The sequence below is a fragment of the Nannospalax galili genome, unplaced genomic scaffold (genome assembly GCF_000622305.1).
Source record: "Nannospalax galili isolate Female #2095 unplaced genomic scaffold, S.galili_v1.0 scaffold606, whole genome shotgun sequence".
Taxonomy (NCBI): domain Eukaryota; kingdom Metazoa; phylum Chordata; class Mammalia; order Rodentia; family Spalacidae; genus Nannospalax; species Nannospalax galili.
In genome coordinates, this window is record NW_008355477.1 from 606,349 (window position 1) to 633,213 (window position 26,865).

The 26,865-nt window shown below is 41.7% G+C and overlaps 1 protein-coding gene across 1 annotated transcript in view; it reads right to left on the bottom strand.

The window, feature by feature from the left end:
- Egfl6 (EGF like domain multiple 6) overlaps positions 1–26,865 on the bottom strand; it is an 81,480-nt gene that overhangs the window by 53,687 nt on the left and 928 nt on the right. The window contains exons 2-3 of the mRNA XM_017803117.1: positions 9,812–9,924; positions 2,296–2,388 (exon numbers count right to left, since the gene is read on the bottom strand). Of these exons, the coding sequence (XP_017658606.1) occupies positions 2,296–2,388; positions 9,812–9,924 (206 nt within the window). The remainder of the gene's footprint in view (positions 1–2,295; positions 2,389–9,811; positions 9,925–26,865) is intronic.

The following is a 26,865-nucleotide window of genomic DNA, read 5'->3' on the forward strand; positions in this document are numbered from 1 at the left end:
GAGAAACCTCAAAGCATGAGTCAACTGGACCACTCCTTTAATATTAATATTAGCGTGAAAAATATGCCTTTTATTCCAGACCTCTTCAGAAAGTATCTTGGCCAGAATCTAAAACCTATGGAAAAACAAGTCTTCTTATTTGAAGCTTCTGGTAAATGATAAAGCTGAATTATCACTTATGAGCATATGATTCTTTGTGTGTGAGTTGTGTGTATGTATATGTGTTTGTGTGGGTTTGGGTGCATGTTTGAGAGAGAGAGAGAGAGAGAGAGAGAGAGAGAGAGAGAGAGAGAGAGAGAACAACCTCAGGTGTTATTCCTTAGGTGTGATCCATCTTGTTTTCTTAGACAGTGTGTCTCATTGGGATTAGGCTAAGCTTGCTGGCCTGGCCAGTAAGTACCAGGAAGCCTTTTGTCTCTGTGTCCCTGGGGCTGAGATTACAAACCGGTACCATCATGCCCATCTTTTTTATGTAGATGCTGAGGTCTGAACTCTTTTGATTTGAATATTTTTTGGATTTATTTTTATTTTATGTGTATACTCATATTGCCTATATGTATTTAAGTGCAACCTATGTTGTGCAATGTCCATGAGGGCGTTGGATCTCCTGGAACTGGAGTTATGGTTCTAGGCCACCATGTGGATGCTGGGAACCGAACTTGGGTCCTCTGCAAGAGTAGATAGTGCTCTTAACTGCTGAGCCATCTCTCCAGCTCCTGGAATCTGAACTCTTAAGCACTGAGCCATCTCTCCAGTCCCCTGGAAGCCTCTCTTAAGGGCACGTAAATTTGATTTGCTGTTTTTGCTCAATTTCATTATAGGAATAGGGATACTTTCTTAATTAGTGCAACTCTCTTTATACCAGGGTTTCTCTACCTCTGTTGACATTTGAGTCCAGATCATTCTTTCATATGGGGGCTTTCTGTGTTGTACAAAGTTTCACAGCAGTGATGGGATTGATTCAGAAGATACCAGTTGCAATCCAGTCCCTATCTGTGACAACCAAAATTGTGTTCAGGCATTGCCACATGTTTCTTGAATGACAAAATCACCTTATTTAAAACTTCTAGTCTATTACCAAGATCAGGACCTTTCACCAAAGTGCCATGTATGTATGTATGTATGTATGTATGTATATATGTATGTATGTATATATGTATGTATTTAGAGTCAGGGTCTCTTGTAGCCCAAGAACTCCCTATGTAGTCAAGGGTGGCCTTGAATCTTTGATCCTACTCTCTCTGTTTCCTAGGTGCTGAGATTACAAGAGTTTGCCCCATTGACCTGATGATCTGTTTATTTGGTGCTGGGGATCAAATCCAGGTTTTCCCCTATGATAGTCAAGCACTTTACTGCCTGAGCTACATCCCTAGCCTGACAGGTGTTCTTGTTCACTATAATAAGTCCCATAGTCTCTCAACATCAGCACTTATTGACATTTGGATCAAAGTTGTTGTTGTTGTTGTTGTGCAGTTCTGTGCTTTGTAGGATATTTAGAAACATCCCGGGTCTCTAGCCAGTAGATGCTAGCAGCATCTCTTCCAAATGTCTTTTAACACTGCCAGATTTTACTTGGGCAGTTTTTTGAGAGAAGGTCTCATGTATCACAGGCTGGTCTGGAACTCACTACATAGCCAAGCATGACTTTGAACTTCTGATCCTCCTGATTCCAGCTCCTGAGTCCTGAGTGCTAGGGTTATAGGTGTGTACCACCATTCCCAGTTTATGTAGTACTGTGAATGGAATCCAGGGTTTTGTTCATGTAGGGCAAACACTCTACCCACTCAACCACACCCCCAGCTCTCTCTCTCTCTCTCTCTCTCTCTCTCTCTCTCTCTCTCTCTCTCTCCTCTCTCTTTCTTTTTCTCATCTTTATGAGACAGGGTCACCATGTAACCTAACTGACCTCAAATTCACGATGTAGACCAGGCTGGCCTTGAACTCACAGAGATCTGCCTTTGTCTGCCTCCCAAGTGCTGGGATTAAAGGCGTGTGCCACCACACCTGGCTGCTCCCTTTTTTTGTAACCTTTAGTATTTTGGGGGGTTTTAACAAATAAAGAATGTGCATTACTTTAGTAATATTAAGTTTTAAAGAAAGCCTTTCATTGGACATTTTGATGAAATTATCAAAAATTTTCACATTTGTCAAGAAGAGATTGATTGAAGGCTCTCACCCTGAAACCATGTTATGTTGAAGATTTGAACACCATCATCAAAGAAATCCTGGGCATCATCTTTCCTCCCTGACTCAATTGTCAGGAGTTTGTCCTAGGGGCCTGGATGTTATACTGACCTTGACTGCAGGTCTTCCCGGTGTATCCTGGGAAGCATCTACATTTGTTTGGTCCTACACATTCACCGAACTTGCATCTGGGCTCACACATAGCTGTGAAAGGAAAAGAGATTCTGACAGATGTAGCTGACATGGTGATGTGTGTGTATGTCCACTGCCTTCAGTTTCCCAGAGAAATATCTACCTGCTCTAGTCTATTTTCACCTTCCCAACAGTGGAAATTATCTTCTGAATCAAAGCAGCCCTTACACCCACCACCCAGTCAGTGCCAACATATTGTACTTATTTGCTTAGTATATAAGTACATAGCTCTGCTATTCAAAGAAATAGAAAGAACTGACAGACCATAGCCAGCCAGTTCTGCTTATGAACCCCCAAAATTAATAAAAGTATTTAAGCAGAAGACACATCAGAGTAACACTTGGGCAAGTACCCAGGTCCGTGGCTCACAGCAAGTCTGTTTCTACAGATTCCAACATTTTGACCTCCAGAACCTTTCTTTTGTGAATGTCACCACTGCTCTTCGAGTTATCTGTACTCAAAACCTCAGTCCATCTCTATTTTTCCTTGTTGTCATACCGATCAGTTAAAACACCCCATTTCTACCAAGCCATATATTGACCAAGCAGCTGTCTAGATAGTGAAAACCGCTTTACCCATAGCCACCTGTGATATTACCCCAAATCTCCCTTCTCCTGGCTTTCCCATGGCCTACAATTGGTGCTGTTCTCATGTAGGGGCCCCACAGCCTATCTCCTTGGTTCTTGGTAAGCAATGTGTATGTTTACAACAGAGCACACTGTGGGATCAGAAGGAAGCTAGACTTCTGTTGAAGCCACATCTCTGTCTAGTTTCTTTGCCTTGTAGATTTCTTCTATGAAAACCCAATCTATGGATATTTGTTCACCTCCTTTTCAGGTTGAGCTCCTGGGCATCCTGATGCCAGGCACATTAAAGCATCCATAAGCATTACAAGAGTCATCATGTAATTTTTGCTGCCTGCTGAACACAGGACAGGTGTCATAACCAAATCAAATTTGAAACAATCTGACCTTTATTTCCTTTTCTGGTCTTAGTTTATACTGTTCCCTAGATATAAGCAGCAACGTGGTCAAACTAAATTGCCTCCCATTTTCTAGACTTACCCTTAACTTTCTTCCTCTATTATTATTCATCTTTGAGGGAAAGCCCTTCCCACCCTTCAATGGTTAATGCCTCCTCCCAATCCTTCAATAGCTCCTCCTTCAGATTTCTCCAGCTGTGTGTGAACTTCTATCTGACTCTGAGACTTTCTCAGTACTTAAAAAATAATTTATTGAGAATTTCATACAGGCATATAATCATATAAGGTGTTTTGATCAAATCGATGCCCACTCCCTCCCATCCAACTCCTCCCATATTTCCCCGTTACTTTTTTCTGATAACTTCATGTACTTTCTTCTTTTTGCTGCTCTAACATTCCCCCCTCTGAAGACATAGCACTAAAATCTTTTAAGGATTAGATAAGAGCTCCCAAATACTTTCAATATTTTTGGCCTTTGGAAGAGAGTACATTGCTAAGAGGCCCAAGAACATTTTGACTTTTAGCCAAGAAACTGGCTACTTTTCTTTGGGGTCTTTTTATACTAACTGCCTAGCCAATTCCCACCTCCTGTTCTTATCACACCGTCCTCTGAAGAGGTTACCCAACTTGAGGATAGGAAATCAGGGCATAGACTGCTGTGGCTTCTTCCATGTTGAACAGTGACTCAGCATGAGGCAACTGGGGTACGCCTTCAGTGGGTCTATATAAAAGGCTCCCAAATTGCATAACTCTTATCTGTAGGGGGAAAAGAAAGCCTTTGACCTGTGAATAGGAGATGTGAAGAAGTAAAGGCAAGAGGAATTAGCATTACAAGTTCTAGACAGGGAACTAGGAAAAAGTCAGAATAGGGCAAATTTCAAATGTTCATATGAGAGTTCATTAGAATTTCTTGATGAGAGCTTCCAAAAGCATCCCTCTATTGGGTTCCTGGTCATTTTTCTTTTGTCTTCTAAGATCGGACTCGAGAGTGATGGATTCAGGATTTGCTTTCAGGCATTTTGATAGCTGTTGGAGTGGTTAGAATCAGTATCAGTTCCCTTTCAAAGGTTTCTAGATAGGGGGAGAAAACAAATTTATCCATCATTTTAGAACAATAGCTGGTTGTCTCCCTTAGCTACAGGTGGGCACTACAGTATTGGAGACCAAGATCTGAAGTCTTACATCTTAGCAGCACTTTCTGATTCAGAACAAAATCACCAATGAGAAATAATTGTCTAAATAACTTTTTATATGGACTTAAGCCTAATGTCTGAGAAGTATAATATCTTGAACTCTTAAAGAAATATACCAGCTACTTTACTCTTTGGTTAACATTTCCTTTTGGGTGTTTAAGACCATACAGTTGGCCCAAATAAATCAATTCATATTTACACTTAAGGCGGTTTGAGGATCTGTTCCTCAGGGGTCACATGGGCTTTGGAGGAGCCCCTGGCTCCATTCTTTTACCAGTTCCATCTATGTGAAGATAAGTCAAATGTCCTGCTCGACCATGGCTGGCTTCGCTTAGAAGCATGGAGGAAATGTTTCCTCTGAGTTGACCCTCCTTTTTGTAGACTGGACACTGGTTCAAGTCTATCAGGTGGGGTGTCCATGGCCTCCCTGAACAAGAGGACAGGTGACTAACCACAGTTACAGGACATTTTGAGAGGTGTTCCATAATCCCTTGGAACTTGAGACTTCCTCAGAACTTTAGCAAACCTTTTGTGAAATTGATCCGTTTTTCTGTTGTTGAAATAATTAGGCAGTATTAATCTTCTATCCTAACTTCTGTCTAGTACTGGATTCTTGGTGCCTGCCTAGAATCACTGAAAAATCACCATTGTTTCTCCTGCAGCATTTTATACAGTGTTGTGAACTCACATAGGCACATGCTGTGTGTGTGTGTGTGTGTGTGTGTGTGTGTGTGTGTGTATACTAATGATAGAACCCAGGGCTTGTGCATTGTAGTCAAGTGGTTTATCACTGAGATATATCCTTAGCTCTTTTTAAATTAAAAAATTGTTTATTTTTTAAATATTTTATTTATTATCTCTATTTCTTATGTGTATGGGTGTTTTGCCTGCATGTAGGTATGTGCACCCATGCTGTGTTATGCCTGCAGAGGTCAGAAGAGGGTGTTGGATCCCCTGGAACTGGAGAAAAAACAGTTGTTAGCCACCATGTGGGTGCTGGGAACCAAACTCGGGCCCTCTTCAAGAGCAGTGCTCTTTACTGCTGAGCCATCTCTCCAGCCCCACCCCCACTTGTTTTATTTTTTTAAAGAAAGAGTCTCCCTATATCCCCAGCTGTCCTGGAACTCACTCATTATGTAGATCAGGTTGACTTTGGTCTCACAAAGTTCAGCCTGCCTCTGCCTCTCCAGTGCTGGGATTAAAAGATGTGTGCCACCATGCCTGGCAGAAATTTTTTTTTCAATAGTGAATAAAGCAATATACATATAAATTTTAACAGGAAAACATTTTGGTTCTGAACAAGTCATAACTAAGAAGGAGAGAAAAAAAAGAAAGAAGCTTTCTCAGCAATTTTTTTTCCAATTCTAGAGAGTAAGGAGATAGAATTTCATTTCCAGTGTCTCCTTTGTTATGGCCATGGATTTGGTGATACAGCTTTAAGTTCAGATGTTAGAAAAATAAATCTCTGTCTTTTTTAAGCCGCAAAGACCTATGATTGCTCCCTGGAAGCTGATTTGCAATGTGATCCAGACAGAATAGTCCAGGATGAATGCCAAACGGCACACAGGAGAAATGGTGTGCTAAGGCCGAAACTTCAGAAAGATGTTTTCAATTTACAATGACTTTGGATCTGTGACCAGAACAGTCAATCCACAGCAAAGGGAAATTCAGTTTGTGTCTAAAACAGCCAGAGACTGAAAACACACTTTGCACAAAGTCAAACTCTTGTGCTCATTTCTCCCCCAAACTCCTCCACCTGCAGTTTTTCATGAGGGATGTCTTCTTGGACAGCGCTTTATTCCATGTCACTAAAGTGGCATATATTTTGAGGTTACTGATACAGACTTGATCAGACTCTGTCTCTGAGAGCAGATTTTGACAGGCAGAGGCCAAGAGCTGGAAAGCTCCAGTATACATGGATGCAGGCTCCTGAGAGAAATGAAGGACAAACATGGAAGAGAAGCTTGTGTGGACTGGGACCTCCCAGGCTAGGGTCTGGCATTGCTTGTTGGGGCAGGATGACTCATGTTCTCCTTACTGCACAGCCCACACTCTGGCAGAGAAATAAGAAACCCAGTAATGGGGGAGTAACTACCCTTGTTATTTCGTGCTTCTAGGAACATATGACTTTACCATCAAGAAGGAACATGCAGGAGCTGGGGATGTAGCTCACTTGGTAGTGTGCTTGCCTAGCTCCATCCCAAGCACCAAATAAATTGGGTGTGGTGGCGCGTGACTACTATGCCCAGCACTCAGGAAGTGGAGGAAGAAGGATGAGAAGTTCAAGGTCAATCTCAGCTCCATTAGAGAGTTTCAGGCCAGCTTGGGTTACATAAAAAGGGAAGGGACAGGCAAATTTGCTAAAATATAATACAGACTTTAGACCTAAAAATCATTGCAATTTAAAACTGTATTCAACAAGGGCAACAGAATTGCTGATGATCTTGAACTAGTAAAACCTGCATTTTGAACATTTTATTTAAATACTCTACACTGGATCTTTTAACCTCTTGCTTCAGATTCTTTCACGTCTGTGGTATGTAGTACATAAAAGGACTCAGAATGTGATTGGCTGTGCATACTGTGGCCAAACTGCTCCAATCCAGTTGAAGAATAGCCCTTGCATAGAACCAAAGCTTTCCCGTCATTTATCACCACTGGCTTGCTGGGTCTGATTGAGTTTTATGGCAATAGGTGTTTGTGGGACGGTAAGAGATTCCAAGTCATGTGTCTCACGTGGCTTTTACCACTTTCCACCTGACTGCCTTCAAAGAATGTATTATGTTGTGTCTAGGTAAAGAACAAAGTCATGTTTAATGCTTCCATCACCCGGTGCTTTGAAGGACAGAAGTGTGACTTACAGTCATGGGTCCTTCCTGAATCAGTGGTAATTTATGGGGTATTTTCTTTGTGTGCCAGGCAGTACGCATACCTTTTAGAACTTTCACTCTGGGCCTCCTAAGGGGTACTGCCATCTCATGTTGCAGAGGAGGAAATGGACCCTTGCTGAACTTTACTACTTTGTACAAGGTCACTCACATCCATCCAGTGTGCAATGACTTTGATCATGATAAATCTAATCAGAGTGAGGATTTTTTTTTAGACAGGGTCTCGTGTAGCCATGCAGCTCAGGATGGTACTGCCTGCACCTTCTTTTTATGCTTAATTAATTAATTAATTAATTTTACTATAAAAATTATTGAAAATTTCACACATGCATATTAGGTGTTTTGATCAAATCCATGCCCACTCTCTCCCCTCCAGCTCCTCCCATATCTCCCCATCTCTTTTTCCTGACATCTTCCTGTACTCTTTTTTTTTTAATGGGGCTTTTTGTTGCTCTAACATTTCCCCCTCTGAGGAGGTAACCCTAAAATCTTTTAAGGATTAGATAAGAGCTCCCAAATACTTTAGACAATTTTGGCCTTTGGAACAGGGTATGTTGCTAAGAGGCCCAAGGACGTTTTGACTTTTAACCAAGAAACTGACTACTTTTCTTTGGGGTCTTTTTAGCCTAACTGCCTAGCCAATTCCTACCTCCTATTCTTATCACACCATCCTCTGAAGAGGTTACCCAAATTGCCAATGGGGAATTGGGACGCAGACCACTTTGGCTTCTCCCATGCTAAACAGGGATGCACTGCCTGCACCTTCTAAGTGCTGGGATTACAAGAGTGCATCACCACACTTGGCTTTAATGCTGCTGGGGATGGAACTCAGGGTTTCATACATGTTAGGTAAGCACTCTACCAACTGAGCTATAGCACCAACCCTCTATCATTTTAATTGACAGAGATCCCAGAGGGACACGCAAACTTCCTTTAACTGGATGGGCAATGATGATCTTCATTTTTTTTTCTTAGCATCTCCACATTCTTGTATTGCAAAGAATCTCTGATGGCTGAAGGCTTTGCATAATATGAGACTTGTGGAAGCAGTACGTCCTCTGTTGTTTCATGGATTCTAGATATTATCAAATTTTGTCCTCAACTAGGGGCAATCTAGATATTTTAAAAATTTATTTATTCTTTGACAATTTAATATGTATATAATGTATTTTGATCATATTCAGTTCCTATTATACCCTCTTTCATCCCTCTCCCACTCCCTCTGAACCCCCTTTTCTTCCTTCCGAACAAGTCTCCTGGTTTCATGTCTTGCTTTTTCTTATGATACACTGACTTTAATTAGGGTTGCTTGCTTGAGCATGGGTGTGTGGGGGTCATTTCCTGGATCATGGGCAACTTATCAGTGGCTAAACCACTGAAAAAATGACTGCTTGTCCTCCAGCAGCTTATTAATCTAGATATTTGGGGGCTTAGTTAGAAAGATGGAGCTTGGGCCAGGGACAGACCGACAAGGTGTCATTACCCCTAAAATAGCTAACATTTTAATGTATTTATAGAGCATTCAATCATGTGTTTGACATGTTTAACAGATCAGGAGCTGAGCATCAGGCATTTGACATCCGCAGGTGCCTACATTTTTTACAAAAAATATTTATTGTTTTTATTTTATGTGTATGTGTGTTTTGTCTGCATGTAGGTAAGTACACCCATGTAGTGCAATGCCCGCAGAGGTCAGAAGAGGTTGTCGGATCCCCTGGGACTGGAGTTACGGACAGTTGTTAGCTGCCATGTGGGTCCTGGGATTTGAACCCAGGTCTTCTGCAAGAACAACCAGTGTTCTTGACCGCTGAGCCATCTCTCCAGCCCCAATGCCTACATTTTTTTATAGCCAGAAAGAGCCAACTGGTTAGATGATTAATAATTGTGTGTTTCATTGGAAATATGTTGAAAAAAACTAATTAGGAGTTAATGGGCCCATTTTTCGCCCATCTCAATTTCTACAGATAAAATAAAAACGAAACTGGTTACTTTTCTTTGGGATCTTTTTATACTAACTGCCTAGCCAATTCCTATCTCCTATTCTTATCACACCAAACTGTATTGTATGAAAATCACAAAAATTCAATAAATTCAAAGAATTTATTCAAAGAAAATAAAACAAAAATCTAGCTTTGTTTGCTAATATCATAACGGAAATAATGGACAAGAGAGTCTTTTAAATAAATCCCAATCTAGTGTAATGGGGTCAGCCATTCTGGCTAGACAGAGACTGCACTGGAACTGAGGCCTCGGGCTTGGTAGTTATCCATGCCCCTACTTTGGGGAATCTGCCAGCAGTGGTATCACAGATTTAAGAAACACTAAATATCCTGATCCGATTGCAGAGTGGTCTGAATTTTCACAAAAATTACCTTCACAGACTCCCTTGCTGTTCCTTCTCCAGCCGTAGCAGCAGGCCAGCTTAGTTCCATAGTGACAGACCCCAGGCTGGTGTGCCAGTGCTGACAACCCGTGATCTCTTGGGCTGGAGATAAAGAACCACATGTTAGTATTGAGAAAACAGAAAGGGATACAACGAGTCTTCCCTGTGGCTGAAGCAACTGGAAAGATGTCAAGTACCTGGTTAATTGGAACAGAGCAGAGGTAAGCGCTAGATTCCACCGTGAAAACCCAAATTTGGGGGTCGGCAGCCTCTCCCCTCCATCCCTTGCCAGCCTTCCTCTAGTTTTGTGTCCATTTTCTTTCCCCTGGGGTTAAAGGAATCGGGTTACATAATCTAGAAATCTAGGGTGCTTGCATGCAAGTGACCAAAAAAATGGAAATTTTTGAACTTGGTAGAGGGCCACTTCTCCAATCTTTTCTGAATGGACACAGTGACTTTTCTGTCTTTGTGTCAGAATCAAGTATGGTACGGTGACTCAGTGGCTCAGTGGCTTCAGATGAGACCAGAGCTCTGTACTTTTACTGCATTGCCCACCTGGGAGCTATCGAACAGACTGAAATCATCACACACACTATGTACAGTTAAGAGCAGGAGATTTTTCTGCCAAGTTCTCTCAGGTTACAGAGGAGAAAACTCCAGTACCGTGCAGTGGAGGTGTGTCTCCAAGCAGAGCCAGGTGCTGGGGATTCAGCCCTGTGCTTGCTGTGACTTGAAATGACCTCCTGCAAATATAATCTGCTAAACTCTTAACTATTGAGCAAGAATCAGCAAACATTTTCTTTTAAGGGCTAGAGGGTAAATATTTCAGATTTTGCAGGACACAAGGCCTCTATCCACATGCAAAAGCAGCCATGGGCAATAGTAACCAGATGGGTGTGATTGTTTCAATGAAACTTCATTTGGGGGTTGGGAAGTTAGCTCGGTTTGTAAAGTGCTTGCTATGCAAGCATCAGGACCCGAGTTCCATTCCCCAGGACCCATGTAGAAAACCAGGCATGTGCTTTTAATCCAAGAGTTGAGGAGGGGGGACAGATCCCAGGAGCTTGATGGCCAGCCAGCCTTAGCCTAATCAGTGAGCCCCAGGTCCCAGTGAGAGACCTCTTTCAAAAACCCAAAATGAAGAGCTACCCAGGAATGACACTTGATCTTCACCTCTGGCCACTTTACACACAGAAACACTCATTCCTACTAACATGTGGGTATGCAAACACACAAGATTTATGGGCACTGAAATTCAAATTTAATATGCTTTGCCAGTCTTTGCTCTCTTATGTTCAGTCTGTGGTAAACAGATGCACTATGGTATAGGACAGCTTGGTAGCTACCATTACAATGCTCTGAGAAAGAATTGTTTTCAGTGCTTGGGACTGAACGCAAGTCCTTTGCCCATAATTAGGCTAGGGCTCCACCACCGAGCTGCATCCCAGCCCTGAGCTTTGACTGAGAAATATTGATATCATGGGTCATAATCAAATCTATACATTCCCACAATTCTATGAGGTACCTTGATTTTGACCTACAATATAATTAACAATGACCAAGGAAGAAACTGTAGACCACTGAACATAAACTGTCTTGAGTAACCAAGTGTTATTCCAAATATGAGGTCTAAAAGCATTTAAAAAATTGAGATATAATTCATAAAGTATTTAAAAGTGTATGCTTTAAAAGTGACCATTTAAAAGTGTATGCTTCAGTGGCCTTTAGTATTCTCATTCTGATATGCATTCATCAACTAGTAATTAACTCCAAAATGTTTTCATCACCCCAAAAGGAACTGAATATTAACTCTCCCATACCTTAGTGTACAACGAAATGTAACTTTTCCCTCATACTGCAAGAAACCCTTCCATGTAGACAATTCAGAGTCCGTTTCTTCACTGCACATACATGTAACCAACCTTGCCAAAATGCTCAAACTTGTTTTTACCTCTTTTAACAAAACAACGCTGGCATTTGGGAAGCAGACTGTCAGGAAGAACTAACTTTGGGCAAAAGAGGAAGTTGTCATAGGGGAAGTGACACTTGTGTTGGATTTAAAATCACAGGAAAAGGTATTAGTTCAAAGTCCTACTGAAAAATACACATACAATAAACATATGAGTACATGTGTATAGCTGAAGGTTATATAACAAAAAACACAGTGCCGGGCAGGAGACACCTCCTTTTGAATTGTTGGTCAGTGTAGTCGAAGAGACTCCCCAAATAACACAGGCTATTGCCACAGCCCTTGATTTCCTCCCAGAACTTGAAGGTAAGATCCTATTGCTGAAGACGGGACACACTTCAGATACAGGACTTGGAGCAATGGAGCTGGAACTGAAACTGACCTAGAAGCTTCTTCCCTGAAGATTAGCTCTCAAAGTATTAGATGATACTATGCAAGCTGCCAAGGGAGAAAAATCAGTTAATGGTCCTACCCAGTTGTGAAGCCTAATAAACAAAAATGACTGGCCCAGCAAACTATCCCTATTGGTGCAGGACTGGCACTTTTATCTTGGGGGTAATCAATACCTCTTTAATTGGACATACGGCTCATGGGTGGTACTGTAAATATAACCAAATACACATGGCTGAAGAGGTCATAGATCCTAGAGAAAAACCTACTTTTTCCACATCCCTAGACCAGTGTAATTTCTTTATTCTAAGTGTGCATCCTCATATTTATAGACAAGCGTACCTTTCATCCCTTATCAAAGAAGCTTCTTATTGCAACAGATGGATGGAGAATATTACAATTCCAGAATTGGTCAAATGCAGAGAACACATGTCTGTGAGACACTTAACCCTAAGTGACACATCCTCAATACAACCTCTACACTTAGGATGAATGCATCTCTTAGCTCTCAGCAGAGAAGTTTCCTTATGCAGCAGATAGTGTTTAACACAGCAACCCACAACTGGCCAATGTGCAGAGGACAAGAGGCTCCAGAGTGCTTATCCCCAAATAGGACACCTATTTCAAACCCCTGCCTCTCAAGGCTCATAGGGATCATTGCAGAAGAGGATGTGGAAAGATTGTAAGAGTCAGAGAAAGTGAATGAACACAAGGAAACAGAGTCTTCCAGATGGCTGGTCAGTTACTTATATGAACTCAACAGTGATGGTGACAGCATGCACAAGTCATATGCAAGCTCAAACCAGAAAAAATCCCAGCACAGACATGGAGAAGTGGGAAGACACCTCATGCCCACTACTGGCTCCACATGCATGTGCACACATGTGTGAATGCACCCGCATGCGACCCCTCCACCATGATTTTCCTAGAAAACCCTATTTGTGGTAGCAGTCTGGAGACTGTCCTCAAGGGAGGGATAGCAGTTGTTTCAGAAGACAAACTGTGGTTCTTTGGACTAGAGCAGTAGAGGTGGAGGTGGGGAGGAGTGGATAGATTTTGGATTTGAATCACTCATTCATTTATCCATTCATTTATTCATTTCACAACTATTTATTGAGTACCTACAGTGTATTGGGCACTGGGTTCATATCATGAGCCAAGACAGAAATTAGAACTCCGCCCTCACAGATCTGGTTTTCTACTCATCTGGCTGTGGAGTGTGAAAGGCATGCACAATCTGATGGATGGTGGTGCCATGCTTCTGGAATGGGGAACCTGGATGGAGGGCAACGTTAGGGAACAGGAGAAATGGTAAGCTGTCAGGTTTCCAGGGTTCGTTAGACAATTTAGAGAAGCTATTGAATAGAAAATTGGATATTTGGGCCAGAAGTCTAGGAAGCATGATTTGTTTTGGGAAACATCTGCAGGTATATGTTCCTGAAGCCGAGGGAGGAGCTGTAAGATAGAAAGAGAGGAGGCTTAAGGCAGAGCTCCCAAGGAAACCAGCATGTAAGAGGTGGCCGAGAGAGGAAGAAATGTTCAGAAAGTTTGAGACAATCCTCAGGAGGATAACAGGGAGGATAACAGGTGTGATGGTTTGAATGTGAAATGCCCTCATGGGCTCATATACTTGAATACTTGTTCATTAACTGGTGGCACTGTTTTGGGTACCTGTGGAATGTTTAGGAGGTGGGTCTCGCTGGAGGAAGTGCATCTCTAGGGGTCAGGCATTATAGAACCCCATGTAACTTTCTACTTCCTGGTAAAGCTGACATGTGGGGGTACTGCAAGCTTCTGCTGTCATGAATGAAGCCAGCTACCATACAGCTATCATGGACTGTATCTTGCTTAATCACTAGCCAAAATATATAACCGTCTCCTCCTTCAAGTTGATTCTGTCAGGTATTTTTGTCACAGTGATGAAAGAAGTAGTTAGCACACCAAGTTAGTACAAGAAAGTCAAATAAGAGTATGTGTTCCCTGTAAAAAGAGAAGAAGATCAATTGGACATTGAGAAACTGAATAACCTGATGGTTAAGAGCCTGACTTGATCCTGGATTTGAATATTGTGGCCCTACATATATTAACTCTGTGATTTTCAGAAGTTACCTTCCTATGCCTCAGTTATCTCATTTCTGAAATGTGCATAAGAAAAGTATTTGTGCCCATTAAATGACTTAATGTATTTATGACTTAATGTATAAGTATGATTTTGACTTATGTATAATTTTGACTAGTGTATATTTATGACTTAATGTATAATGACTTAATGTGGTCATTAAATGATTTAATGTAGGGCTTTGAATCAAGAGCAAACAGTAAGTACTTCCTAACTGATTGCTCATTATTAGAGCCAGCAGTAGTATATTATTAGATGTGTTGATCTTCAGAGGATAGCCACAAAAGGGTCTCGGTGCCTTTCTCAGTCACTCATGGACACAGCCTTGGGAAATGGTGGCCTCACTCAAAAGTGATAACAGATTTCCAGAAGCAGAATCCAAAGCCACATGTCAATTATGTCTGTGCAGTTGGAAGTCTGCAAGGTACATGCTACAGCTACCACCATTTCCGTGTAATTTAGTTTTGCATGTTTGTAGGGATATGTTTGCATTATGAGGGGATATTTATAGATTTTTTTGCCTTAAAGAAAGTGACCTTATATGTCATCTAATTTCATTGTATCATTTTTTACAGAAACTAAGGCCAAGAAAAACTGTTTCATTGATAGTATAAGTCAGAGAACATACTTGGCCAAAGTGTCTATCTATCTCTTGAATAGTTATTTCATTAGGGTTGGAACAATCCCTTATGGAAGGAAGAGGTAGGTTCAATACGGCTCAGAGGATCCCTCCTTATGGTGTATAAACAGTAAATACTTGTTGGATAGGAGACTTTTCAGTGGTGCTGCCTGCAAATTGGGTAAGAGACTCCACAGCTTTTGCGAGTCATCACCCATGCTGAGTTGGGCTTTCTTGTGATGCAGCTGCTGCCCGAGTCACTTGCGCTCTTGTAAGTATCTCTGATAAACTCATTGGTTCATTGGAATTATTTCTGTAGTCTGTCACTGCCCATCTATCTGGAGTGAACAAAAATAGACTCCCCAGGAAAAGTCATATAATGCCTTCATCTGTCCCTCTCTCAGGTTACAAAGTATTAGGTAGTTACACATGTCATTGTACTAGGCACTGAGACTATCGAGAGTATACAAGAACAGAAAACTCAGAGCCTAGTGGTAACAACAGGCAAGTAAATAAATAATTATACTCCAACATATGATCTGTACCAAATGGATGAAGTCTCAGGAGCTAGGGGAAGACGCAGGAATGACTTTGTCCGTTTGGTGGGCGATTGTTTCTCTGGACGAAATGGGGCTCAATATGAACTCTGTTGACTGGCAGAACTTAGCCAGGTGAAGTGGGAGGAGACTGTGGGGAAGGTGTTTTAGCCTATGCCAAGAATGAAGCTGCCATGATCGTGAGGCTTGGTGGCCTGCAAATTTGAGTCTAGCCAATGCTATGTGTTTAGAGCAGGGGAGGAGGAAGGGAAAGTAGAATGAATGGAGATGGAGAAGGAACAGAGAGACAAGAGAAGCCAGAAAGAAAGCGTCCATGGAAATATTTTCTACATCCTGAAGGCTCCAGAGAGTTCTAGAAGGATTTGAAGTAGTGGGAAATATCATGGAGTTTGCAATACAATGATGAGGAGTTTAATAGGCTCCAACAAAATTTCTGGAATGATTAGATGTGAAGTCACATAAAAACAGATTGAAAATTTGTTGAAATATGATATATTTAAAAAGCCTAGTTAGAAACTAGCATGTGGTCTCTGGTACAGGTGGCCAAGCCTATTTCATATGTACCTGTCAAAGTCAATTAGCTAGGATAGCAAAGCTTACTGCTTGAGGTTAACTAATAGGAGAAAGTTACCAGAAGATGAATTTCACGTACTGTTTGCATAATACCACATCTCTTTAGAGAAAAGCACTTTTTCTCAAGTTTTATTGCTTTCACATGCCTGCTTTCAGGTGCCAAGGGGAACCCAGGAAATCCTATGTATATTAATTTTTCCCAAGTCATCACTTTTGATGGTGTTCAAAGTATCACTTATGAAACTAAAGAGTTAATGGCTAACACTTGGGCCATCAAAATCTTGTGAATAAATTAAGATTCTTTACCTACTACAAAATACACCTTCCCACATCCCAAATACAGCTTAGTATTATAGACCTGGGCATAGCTGTAATCTCAGCACTATGGAAGGTGAAGCAGGAAGATCACAAGTTTGAAGCTAGCCTTGACTACATAATCAGTTCCAGGAAAGCCTGAGCTATACAGAGACTGCTTGTCTCAAAAAATATCTAGCCTTACTTTCATTTATTTAAGAAAAGCAAATGAGCTGGGGAGATGGCTCAGTGGATAAAGCTCTTGCCTTGGAAGAATGGAGCTCAGCATTAAGATCCCCAGAACCCATGCAAAAAGCCAGGCACTTGGGAGGCAGAGACAAGGCATTCCCAGGGCAGGATGGCTAGCCAGACTAACAAGAACTGGCAAGCTCTGGGTTCACTGAGAGATGTTGTCTCAATATATACCTGCTCATACATACCTACACATATGCCCACAAACATGTATACATGCATCCACACATGCATGCATGCACACCACATATATAAATGCAAAAAGCACGAATGTTAATTGCTTAAGAAAAACTCATGATTGAGAGCTAAAAAATGGATTCTGATGTTCACACAATAGCACAAATGAGAACACACACACACACACACACACACACACACACACAGAGACAACCAATTTGGCCTGTGTCTGTAAATGAGCAACATGCCTTGTAATTAATGAGTGTGAGGTCCATGTGTTCACCCAGTTTTGAGAGTCTGTTTCAAAGGGTCAGTCACAACTGGGATTTTACTGGTTTAACCATCAAATTCTACATCTGGCCATGAAAATGGGAAAAAAAATGTTTAAAGAAGGAAAAGCATTAGTAGATAGAATTGCTAATAATTAACTTGCTGATTTATAGATGACAAAGGAAACTGATTTATTACAGTAAGAATCCAGGTCTGTGTTCTGTGTTGCCAATTTTTAAAATGTACATGTGTAGCTCTTTAAAATTACATATAAAAAGAAAATTAATCAAGCAAATATTTATATTTAAATGGAAACAGTATGATACAGGGGAAGGAAGGCATTCAGTAAAAGCAGGCATGGCACGTGGCTGGGTAGCAGGGTGCATAGCTTGGAAAAAAGAAATTCAGAATGCTTGGGAAGAAAGGTTTAGCTTATTTTCACACAGTTCTCAGATGACATTCCAAGTTAATGTTAGCGAATGAGCTGGATTATTTTCCCAGCATCCTTTCCTTCTCCTTGCCCTTTGTTCTGAATTCACACCACTCTCTAGCTTTCCCATCACTAATTCAATAATATGTCTACTTGAATGCGTGGTTGTGAGTATTATGGATAATGAAATTGCCACCTCAGTTGCTTCTCCACCTTATTTATTTATTTATTTATTTATTTATTGATTGATTGATTGATTGATTGACAGGGTCTCTCATTGAGCCTGGAGCTCCTCATTTTGGTTAGACTACCTGGCCACCGAGTCCCGGGGATCCACCTGTCTCCCACCGACCTGGCAACACAAGGGTTATAGGGATGTTCCGCCATACCCAGATTTTTGTATGTGGATGCTAGGGACCTGAACTCAGGTCTGCATGCTTTTACAGAGAGTAATTTATATACTGAGTCATCTCCCCAGTCCAGAAACTGCCATTTATCTAAGTTAAAACTATTCCAATATCTGTGACTTCATATGTTGCCACCTTGAGAGGTTTGTATGGTCTCTCTCTCTCTCTCTCTCTCTCTCTCTCTCTCTCTCTCTCTTTCTCTCTCTCCTGTTTTTCCCTTTTTCTTTTGTTCCTTCTTCATCTCTTCTGTCTAACATTTTCTTTAGCATACATAAGACTCAGGGGACCCAGGGGACCCAGTCTTGAGGCAGGAGAGTGTCAATATAGGTGATCAGGTCTCGATGGAGAGCAGGCCTCGAGCAGCGAGAATCTGAGCTAAATGTTGACTTGCACAGAATTTCTTTAATGAATTATACAGCTTGCTGTCTACGTTGATCAAATTAATCAGAAGATCACTGTCTCAACAGCTGAAGTCAATTGAGAAACATTCCAGGGATTGTAAGTGGTGTAGTATTTCTGCATAGGATTCTTTATTTTCTGCAAAAATATATGGTGCCAGAATTCTTAGTATGTTTGCTTATGGTCAGCTTCCAGAAAACGTTGACACTGTCCAAGACAAATTGAGAAGTTGAATCTCTTTTGCCGATGTTTGAGTACACTTAACTATTTCCATACAAATAAAAGTTTTTCTAAACTTTTTAAATTTTTGTTTGGTTTTACTTTTTTATTTATTTTTATAAATATTTTATTTATTTTTATTTTATGTGTATGAGTGTAATGCCTGAATGTCAGTAACTGTATCCGTGCCGTGCAATGCCTGCGGAAGACAGAAGAGGCTGTCGGATCCCCTGGAACTGGAGTTGCAGACAGTTGTTAGCTGCCATGTGGGTGCTGGGATTTGAACCCGGGTCTTCTGCAAGAACAGTCAGTGTTCTTAACTGCTGAGCCATCTTTCCAGCCCCTGGTTTTATTTTTACCATACCACCCAGCATAGCAAAGTCATTGCACCTAATTGGTTCAAATGAATTTTAAGTTGCCATCCACCTTTGTATGTGTGTATGTACATTCATGTGTGTGCATGGTGCACACATGGATGTATGCATGTGGAAGCCAGAGGACAAACTTGGGTATTATTCCTCAGGGGCTATCTACCTTGTTTGTTTGAGATAGAGTCTCAGGGTCACACACTGGCCTAGAGCTTTCCAATTAGGCTAAGCTGGCTGGCTGGTGAGTCCCAGGGATCCATCTACCTGTCTCTGCCTTCCCAGTCTTGGGATTACAAACATGCAGTTTGTAATTATTGGGGCTCTCCTATCTCAGTGCGTGTTGGTGTTTCTCCAGATTCCTCATACAGGAACTGGTAGGCCAATGCTAAATCTCATGCAAAACTTCCAAACTCAGGAGTTAAGCGGAAATTAGGAATGGGGGCCCGTGTCTCAGCTTGGGCTTCCCCCAAAGCAGACCACAAGATAAAGATTTGGGTGCAAATGGTTTATTTAGGAGGTAAGGGGACACTGATGGGCAAGTGGGAAGTGAAACAAGGAAAAGCAAACATGGACGGTGAGATAGTGCAGTAGGTAAAGGTGCTGGTGGCCAAGGCTGTCCACCTGAGTTCAATACCAAGAATCATCATGGTGGAAGAAAGAATTGTCCTTTGATTCCCACACTTGTGCTGTGACATGTGTACATGAGTGTGCACATACAAAAATAACAATAAAAAGAAAGTGTTGTCAAGATAGATACACTTCTCCATCTTATTCTCCACTCACTAAATCATAGTGGGCATGGGGTGGAGGTGAGAATGATACAGGATGGAGTTAGGGAAACACTGCAAGACTAGAGCAAGCAGAACCTGCTATGCCATTTTAGACAGGTTTCTTCTTCCTCCTCCTCTTCCTCATCCTCCTCCTCCTCCTCCTCCTCCTCCTCTTCCTCTTCTTCTTCTTTCTCCTTTTCTCTTCCATGTCCTTCCGTTCCCATGGTTCTCTCTGTCCTCCCTTAAACCTGGGACAAGAGGCAACACCAGTCACAGCATCTTCGAATTGTTAGTAGTCTGAAAACAGGTTTATTCTTAACCTGGTGGCAAGTGACTAAAGGTGTTAAAAAGATGTCTGACTTAAGTTTTAAGAACACTTTGGGTCACAGAATCACAAGTCCAAAATAAGAAACAAAGGAAAGTTGTTAAGGTGGTTCAGGTAGGAGATGTCAGGTATGGCTGACTGAAGAGAAGTGGGTGGATTGAGACAGGGTTTGTATGAGAACAGAGTCAGGCTGAATACAAATGGGAGAAAGTGATGCATTTGTTAGGAATGAAGTCAAGATTTGTACCAGCTTGGATGCTGTTTGTTATGAGAGGGTAGAGGGTGGGGTGGAGAGAAGTGAGTTCTGGAGAGGTGATCAAGAGTTCAATGTTAGGGGGCTGGTGAGATGGCTCAATGGTTAATTAAGAGCACTGAATGCTCTTCCAGAGGACCAGGGTTCAGTTCCCAGCACCCACATGGAGGCTAACAATAGTCTGTAACTCCAGCTCCAGGGGATCCAACACCCTCTTCTGGCCTCCATGGGCATTGCATGCACGGGTTCACTTATACACATGCAGGCAAAGCTCTCATGCACATAAAATAAAAAATAAATTAAGAAGTTAAGAGTTCAGCATTAGATGTCAAGTTAAGTGAGCTATACAAATAGATAGGTAAAATATACAGCAGAAAATGGTAGCCTTTAACAGTTATTTTGTGTGTGTGTATGTGTGTGCATGTGTGTGTGTATGTCTGTGTGTGTGTGTGTGTGTGTGTGTGTGTGTGTGTAGGTCAGAGGTCAACCTCAAGTGTTGTTACTCAAGTACCATCCATCTTGTTTTTGGACTAGGGTCTCTCGCTAGGACTTGAGGCACACTGATTAGGTTAGGCTAGCTGGCCATCAAGCCCCAAGGATCCAGGGATCCACCCACCTCTGCCTCCCAACATTGAAATTGCAAGCCTGTGCCACACTCCTGGCTTTTTACATGGGTTCTGGTGATCAAACTCCGGTCTCCATGCTTGAATGACAAACACGTCACAGTCTGAGCTATCTCCCCAGCTCCATTTTTAAGAGATAAGGTTTCTTTTGTCCATGTTGGCCTTGTACTCACCATGTACCTGATGACCTAGTTGAACTTCTGCTCTACCTGCCTCTACCTCCCTAGAGCTGGGATTCCATATGTGTGTCTCCATGCCTGTTTTATGTGGAACTGAGGCATAAATCTAGGGCCTTGAGCATGGTAGCAAGCTCTCTATCAACTGAGCTACACCCCCAGTCTGAGAGTAAAAATTTGTTTATTTATTTAATGTGTGTGTGTGTGTGTGTGTGTGTGTGTGTGTGTGCTCACACATATCAGAGTGCAATTATAGAGGTCAGAGGACAATCTGTGGGAGTCATTTCTCTCCTTCTACCACATGGGTCCCGGGGATTGAACTCAGGTCACCACAAAGTTTTTTAGGTAATCTGTAGTGCAGTAACAGAGAGATGTACCCAGAAACTGAGCAAAAAGAATATTGAAGTACAAGCTTATAATATTCACAAGTGTTTTGCTGCTTTGGTGTATTGAGTTCTAATCTTGCATTCATCAAATTAAACATGCCATGGATTATAAGTATGTTGCTGTTGTATACATTCATGTGTAAGGACAGTTCAAATGTCATGCCCTGTCTCCAGTTTTTCCTGCCTCTTTCAGATTCAATTTCTCTCTCATTTATATTCTATAGAATTTATTTTGACGCAAGGTCTCATGTATCCTAGGCTAGCTTTGAATTTGCTATGTAATGGAAGATGACCTTGAACTGATTCTCCTGCCTTCACTGACTGAGTTCTAGAATTACAGAAGTGTGCTACCATGCCCAGTTTTTTTGGTGCTGGGGATCCTGCCAAGGGGTTTGCACATGCTAGGCACGCACTCTACCAACTGAGCTACAGCCTCAACACTTGGAATGTTTTATATATGTATATATAATATTATGTAATTTTTATATCCTATATATACACATACCAATAAATGGTATCATATGTACATATCCATCCCTCTGAAGTTATTTGTTTATTTAAAAAGTTTAATTTATTTTTATTTTATGTGTATGAGTGTTTTGCCTACATGTGTTTAAGTGTACCCATGTTGTGCAATGCCTAGGGAGACCAAAACAGGGAGTTGGGCCCATTGGATCTGAAGTTACCAGTGGTTGTTAGCTACCGTTTGGGTGCTAGGACCTGAACTCAGGTCCTCTGCAAGAGCAGCCAGTGCTCTTAACAGCTGAGCCATCTCCCTAGCCCATTCATTTATTATTAATGGACAAAGAACATTATTTACCTCTTCATATTCTTTCCATGGTTTAAAAAGTTTTTGAATTGACGTTTATTTTTATATGTATGAGTGTTATGGCTGCATGTATGTAAGTGCACCCGTGTCATGCAGTGCCTGTAGAGGACAGAAGAGGCATCAGATCCTCTGGAACTGGAGTTATGGACAGTTGTTAGCTGCAAGAGCAGCTAGTGCTCTTAACCACTGAGCCATCTCTCCAGCTCCTCCATGGTTATCTATGAAAATTTTATTTACTGCCATGTATGTGCCAGGTACAGGGTCAGAAGCTGTAGTTATAACCTTGTACCCTGGCCTCTCCAGCTGACAGAGAAAGAAAGACATTTTCTGGGCCTACCAAGTGGTCTAGTGGGGGTGGCAGATAGATATGTATCTCTGGCATTCAGGAGAATGTTTCGGCATGCTAGTGTTCAGTTAATGTTGTCAAACCGAACTGAATTAATTTTAACACTTTCTAGAATTTTTTTCATAATTAAAATCTGGGGATTTAAAATATGTTATTTTTTTCTGTCTGGTGTATGTGTGTGTATGTGTTTATATGTGTGTAGAGGCCAGAAATTGATGTTCAGTGGTTTCCTCAGTTACTCTCCACTTTGTTTTTTGAGAAAGAGTCTCTTACTGAGCCTGGAGTTCACCAATTCAGCTAGGATGGCTGACAGCAAGCTCCAGAGATCCTCCTGTCTCTGCCTCCCCAATGCTGGGATTATAGGCAAGTGCCACTGTGCCACTTGGGTCCTTATGCTTGCACAGCAAGCACTTTACTCATTGGGCTATCTCTCCAACCTTAAGTTAGTTATTGAAACCAATACACTGGGACCTGGCAAATTAACCAAGAGAACTGGAGGTACTGATCTCTTTGGACAAAGTTTTGTATTGAGTGGAAAGTGATTTAGTTATCTCTGGGAGACATTATGGACTTTAAATCTGCTACTTGTTCACTTAGATTCTGGGCAAGTCACTCACAGATCCTATTGTAGTTAAGTTTACTTTAGAACCCATAACACCTTAGAACACCTGTATGTTTCCACCATCTCGAAGGGAGTTTGTGCTCCAGAAGTTGTCTTTAGGGAAACATGTTCCATAAAAGGAGTTTCCTGTCTCACCAGGTCAGTGACAAATGAGAGCATGGTACACAAACAGCTTCATTTCTTTTTTTCCTAATTTGTAATTTATTATTATTGCATGCGTGTCTACGTGTACATGATACGTGTTTGGGCATGTGTGCCATAGTGTGGCTATGGAGGTCAGAGGACAACTTTATGGAGTTCCTTCTTTCTACCTTTTGGTGGGTTCTGGGGAATGGACTCTAGCCAGGCCACCAGGTTTGCACAGCAAGTGCATTTACCTCCTGAGCCGTCTTCTGGCCCCAACTTCATTTCTTGATACTCAAGAATTATTCCTGCTGGCAGGATCCATTTCTGCCAGAGTGCATGGGAGGCAGAAGGTACAGGAATCTTATTCCTCTGAACACCTCATTCAGTGACTGACAGGAGTGTAACCCTTGCTCCCCTGCCTCTGGAAGGGACAACTCTCCAACTCACGTCCCAGTCCCTAGACAGGATTATGTCATAGTGGTCCTTATTTTTGTAATGGTCCCTTCTCTTTCTGTTGTACTTCCCCTTTTCCCTAGCAGAGTGTCCCAGGGTCATCTCCCAATCTCTCTGCTCTGAGATTGCTTCTGAGAGAAGGTGGTGGTATCAGGCAGACAGAGCATTTGTGCTACACTAGTCCTTTGACAAGATGAAAGGGACTATACAGGTTTGATCAAGGTAAGCATTTTGATATCTTCCTGGATTATCCAGGCGGGCTTCCGATAACCACAAGGACTCCTCATAAAGGGAGTAAGACAAAGGGTAGAGAATGTAAAGTGATAAAGGAGGAAGAGATGGGCATCATCTCCACAAGCCAAGGATGGCTAGCAGCATCTAGAAGGTTGAAGAAAAAGGAACAGATTCTCCCTTAGAACCTCCAGTAGGAAATCACCCTACTAATGCCCTGATTTTAGCCCCGTAAGACTCATTTTGGACTTCTGACTTCCAGAACTTTAAGACAGTAAATCTGGGTTAAGTCTTGAAGTTTGTGGTGGAACTTCCCTACCAGGGCTCTGAGAAGGACCAATTCTCCATAGGGCCTGTGGTTTATAGTCAGCAGGCAGCTAGATGGGAATACACATGTTCATTCTTCTCTTGCACATTTCTTTTACTTGAATTGAAAAGATGTATAACAGAAATATATCCTGAGTAGAGATTCAGTCAACTTTTTTTAACTTAAAATTTTTTACTTATTATTTTTATTTTATGTGTGTGTGTGTATTGCCTGCATGTAGGTAAGTGCACCTGTGTTGTGCAATGCCCGGGGAGGTCAGAAGAGGCAGGCCATCAGATCCCCTGGGACTGGAGTTATGGACAGTTGTTAGCTGCCATGTGGGTGCTTGGATTTGAACCCAGGTCTTCTGCAAGAACAAGCAGTGTTCTCAACTGCTGAGCCATCTCTCCAGCCCTTCAGTCAACTTTTAATACCACGAATAGCAAAGTTAGTATCATACTTATGTGCCCAAAGGACAAAAATCCTATCCGGGGAACAGAAGAATTGGAAATAAAGCTCTAAGCAAATCCTTTAAATCAGCACTGTCTACTAGAAATATGATAGCCACAGGGCATGCTGAATTTTCTGGTAGCCACATTTTCAAAATGAGAAAGAAATGAATGAAATTAATTTTACTGACATAGTTTATCCAAAGCAGTTTATGTACAGTATTACCATCTCAACATGTTATCCTTAGAAAATGATTAGTGACATATTTCCTGGTTTTTTCCTCCATACTAAATCTTCAAATTCGAGGGAGTATTTTCATGTGCAGTACATCTCAGCATGGGATGGCCACATTTAAGGCACACAGTAGTCATCATATTTGCTGTAGTGAATATAGTGGGTCCAGGACATCTAAATAGTTCCAATGCCCAAAGGGCATAAAAGGCACAAGGCAAGAAAAATTCTGATGCATGTGAACAGGTGAATACGCAGCTAATGAGTCATTTATTTGATCAGTAGTAATTGTCACCTATACATTAAGCACCATTTAAGAGTTATATAGTTTTCCAGGTCACACACACAATCAATGAAAAATAATTTGTGCTTTCTTGTTTGATTTAACTTTTTGAGACAAGCGTCTGAAACTCACTATGTAGCTGAGAATGCCCATGAGCACCTGATTCTCCTGTCTCCACCTCCACAGTGTTGTATTACAGGTATGTATCACCACATCCATTTTTACGGGGTGCTGGGGATCAAACCTAGGACTTCATGCATGCTAGGGAGGCATTCTACCAGCTGAGTTACATCCTCAATCCCCTACTGGTGATTTTTATTAACAATCTATATATCCCACCTATAGTTTATTTTTGCTATAAATTTCAGCGAAGCATTAGGAAATAATTAACCAGAAGGCACACTTTCTTACAATGTCTGCCTTGCTTTCCTCCATAAATGGGCCGCCCTGAAGGTGGAGTCTGGAGTTAATTAAACATGGACCCTGGGCCATTCACGAAGTGCTGACTACTTGACATTTCCAAGCATGTGGACCAGATCATAAGCACACCAGCCCATGAACCTGACACTGGAAAACAATCAGAGTTCACATCCTGAAAACTGCACCACTTCAGAATCCTCACACAGATTCTTTGGGTTAATAGTCTTTGATTTCTTGGGGTGGGGTGGGGCCTTTTTGGCTTTTAATTTAATTTGGTGGCACTTTGTAAATGGTGCTCCTGTAGATCGGTTTGCCTTGCCGCCGAAGAGCTGTTAATCTCATCTCCGTACATGTAGCACTTGATCTTTCTTAAAAGATCAAAACAAGATCTAACAAAACAAGACCCTCCAAAGTTCAAGGAAAATGTGATCCAGGCACATTGCATCTGCTTACATTTTTATTATGGGAAAGAAATTGAAACTTGTGATCATACTTCTAGCAACCTAGTTTGAGGGTTTGTTCTGTTTGAACTTCAAAATCCCTTAATACCGTGGCGGACCCTGATGAAAGAATTTTTTTTTCTCTAAGTTAAACAAAGTCAGGCTCACCTTTAAGAAGCTGGAGCCAAATCAAGGGCTTTCCCTCAGAATCAGCACAGAAAATCCTCACCGGGCTGGAAGGGAACCTCCCCACAGGGGACTTAGGGCAGTATCTGGAGACTTTTCTTCAAAAGTTGTCACAACTTAGCTACAGGTGGGTGGTGGGTGGTCGTGTCAAGAGTTGTTACTGGCACATCAGGAGTAGGGGCCAGGGATGCAGTTGAACCTCCCACAGAAAACAGGACAGTCTGCCACCCAACAAATGATTATCTAACCCATCCCTAAAGGTGCGTGGTGCTGTTGTGAAGAAACCGGATGCAGGTAGGGAGGAAGCAAGGCATCACTGCTACAGAACCCCGGAAACCCCTTTTTCAGGGAATTTTCCCTCCGAAGGCTGCCCTTCTGCACTGGGAAAGAGCAGGGATGAGGAGCCAGGTTTCCTGGGTTTTCATTCCTGCTCTGTCACTTTGTGCAAGTTCCTCAACATCTTCGCTCCTCATCTTTCTCCTCGGTAACACAGAGATAATAATAATACCGTCTACAAACAGTAGTCAAGGATTTTTGGCCAGT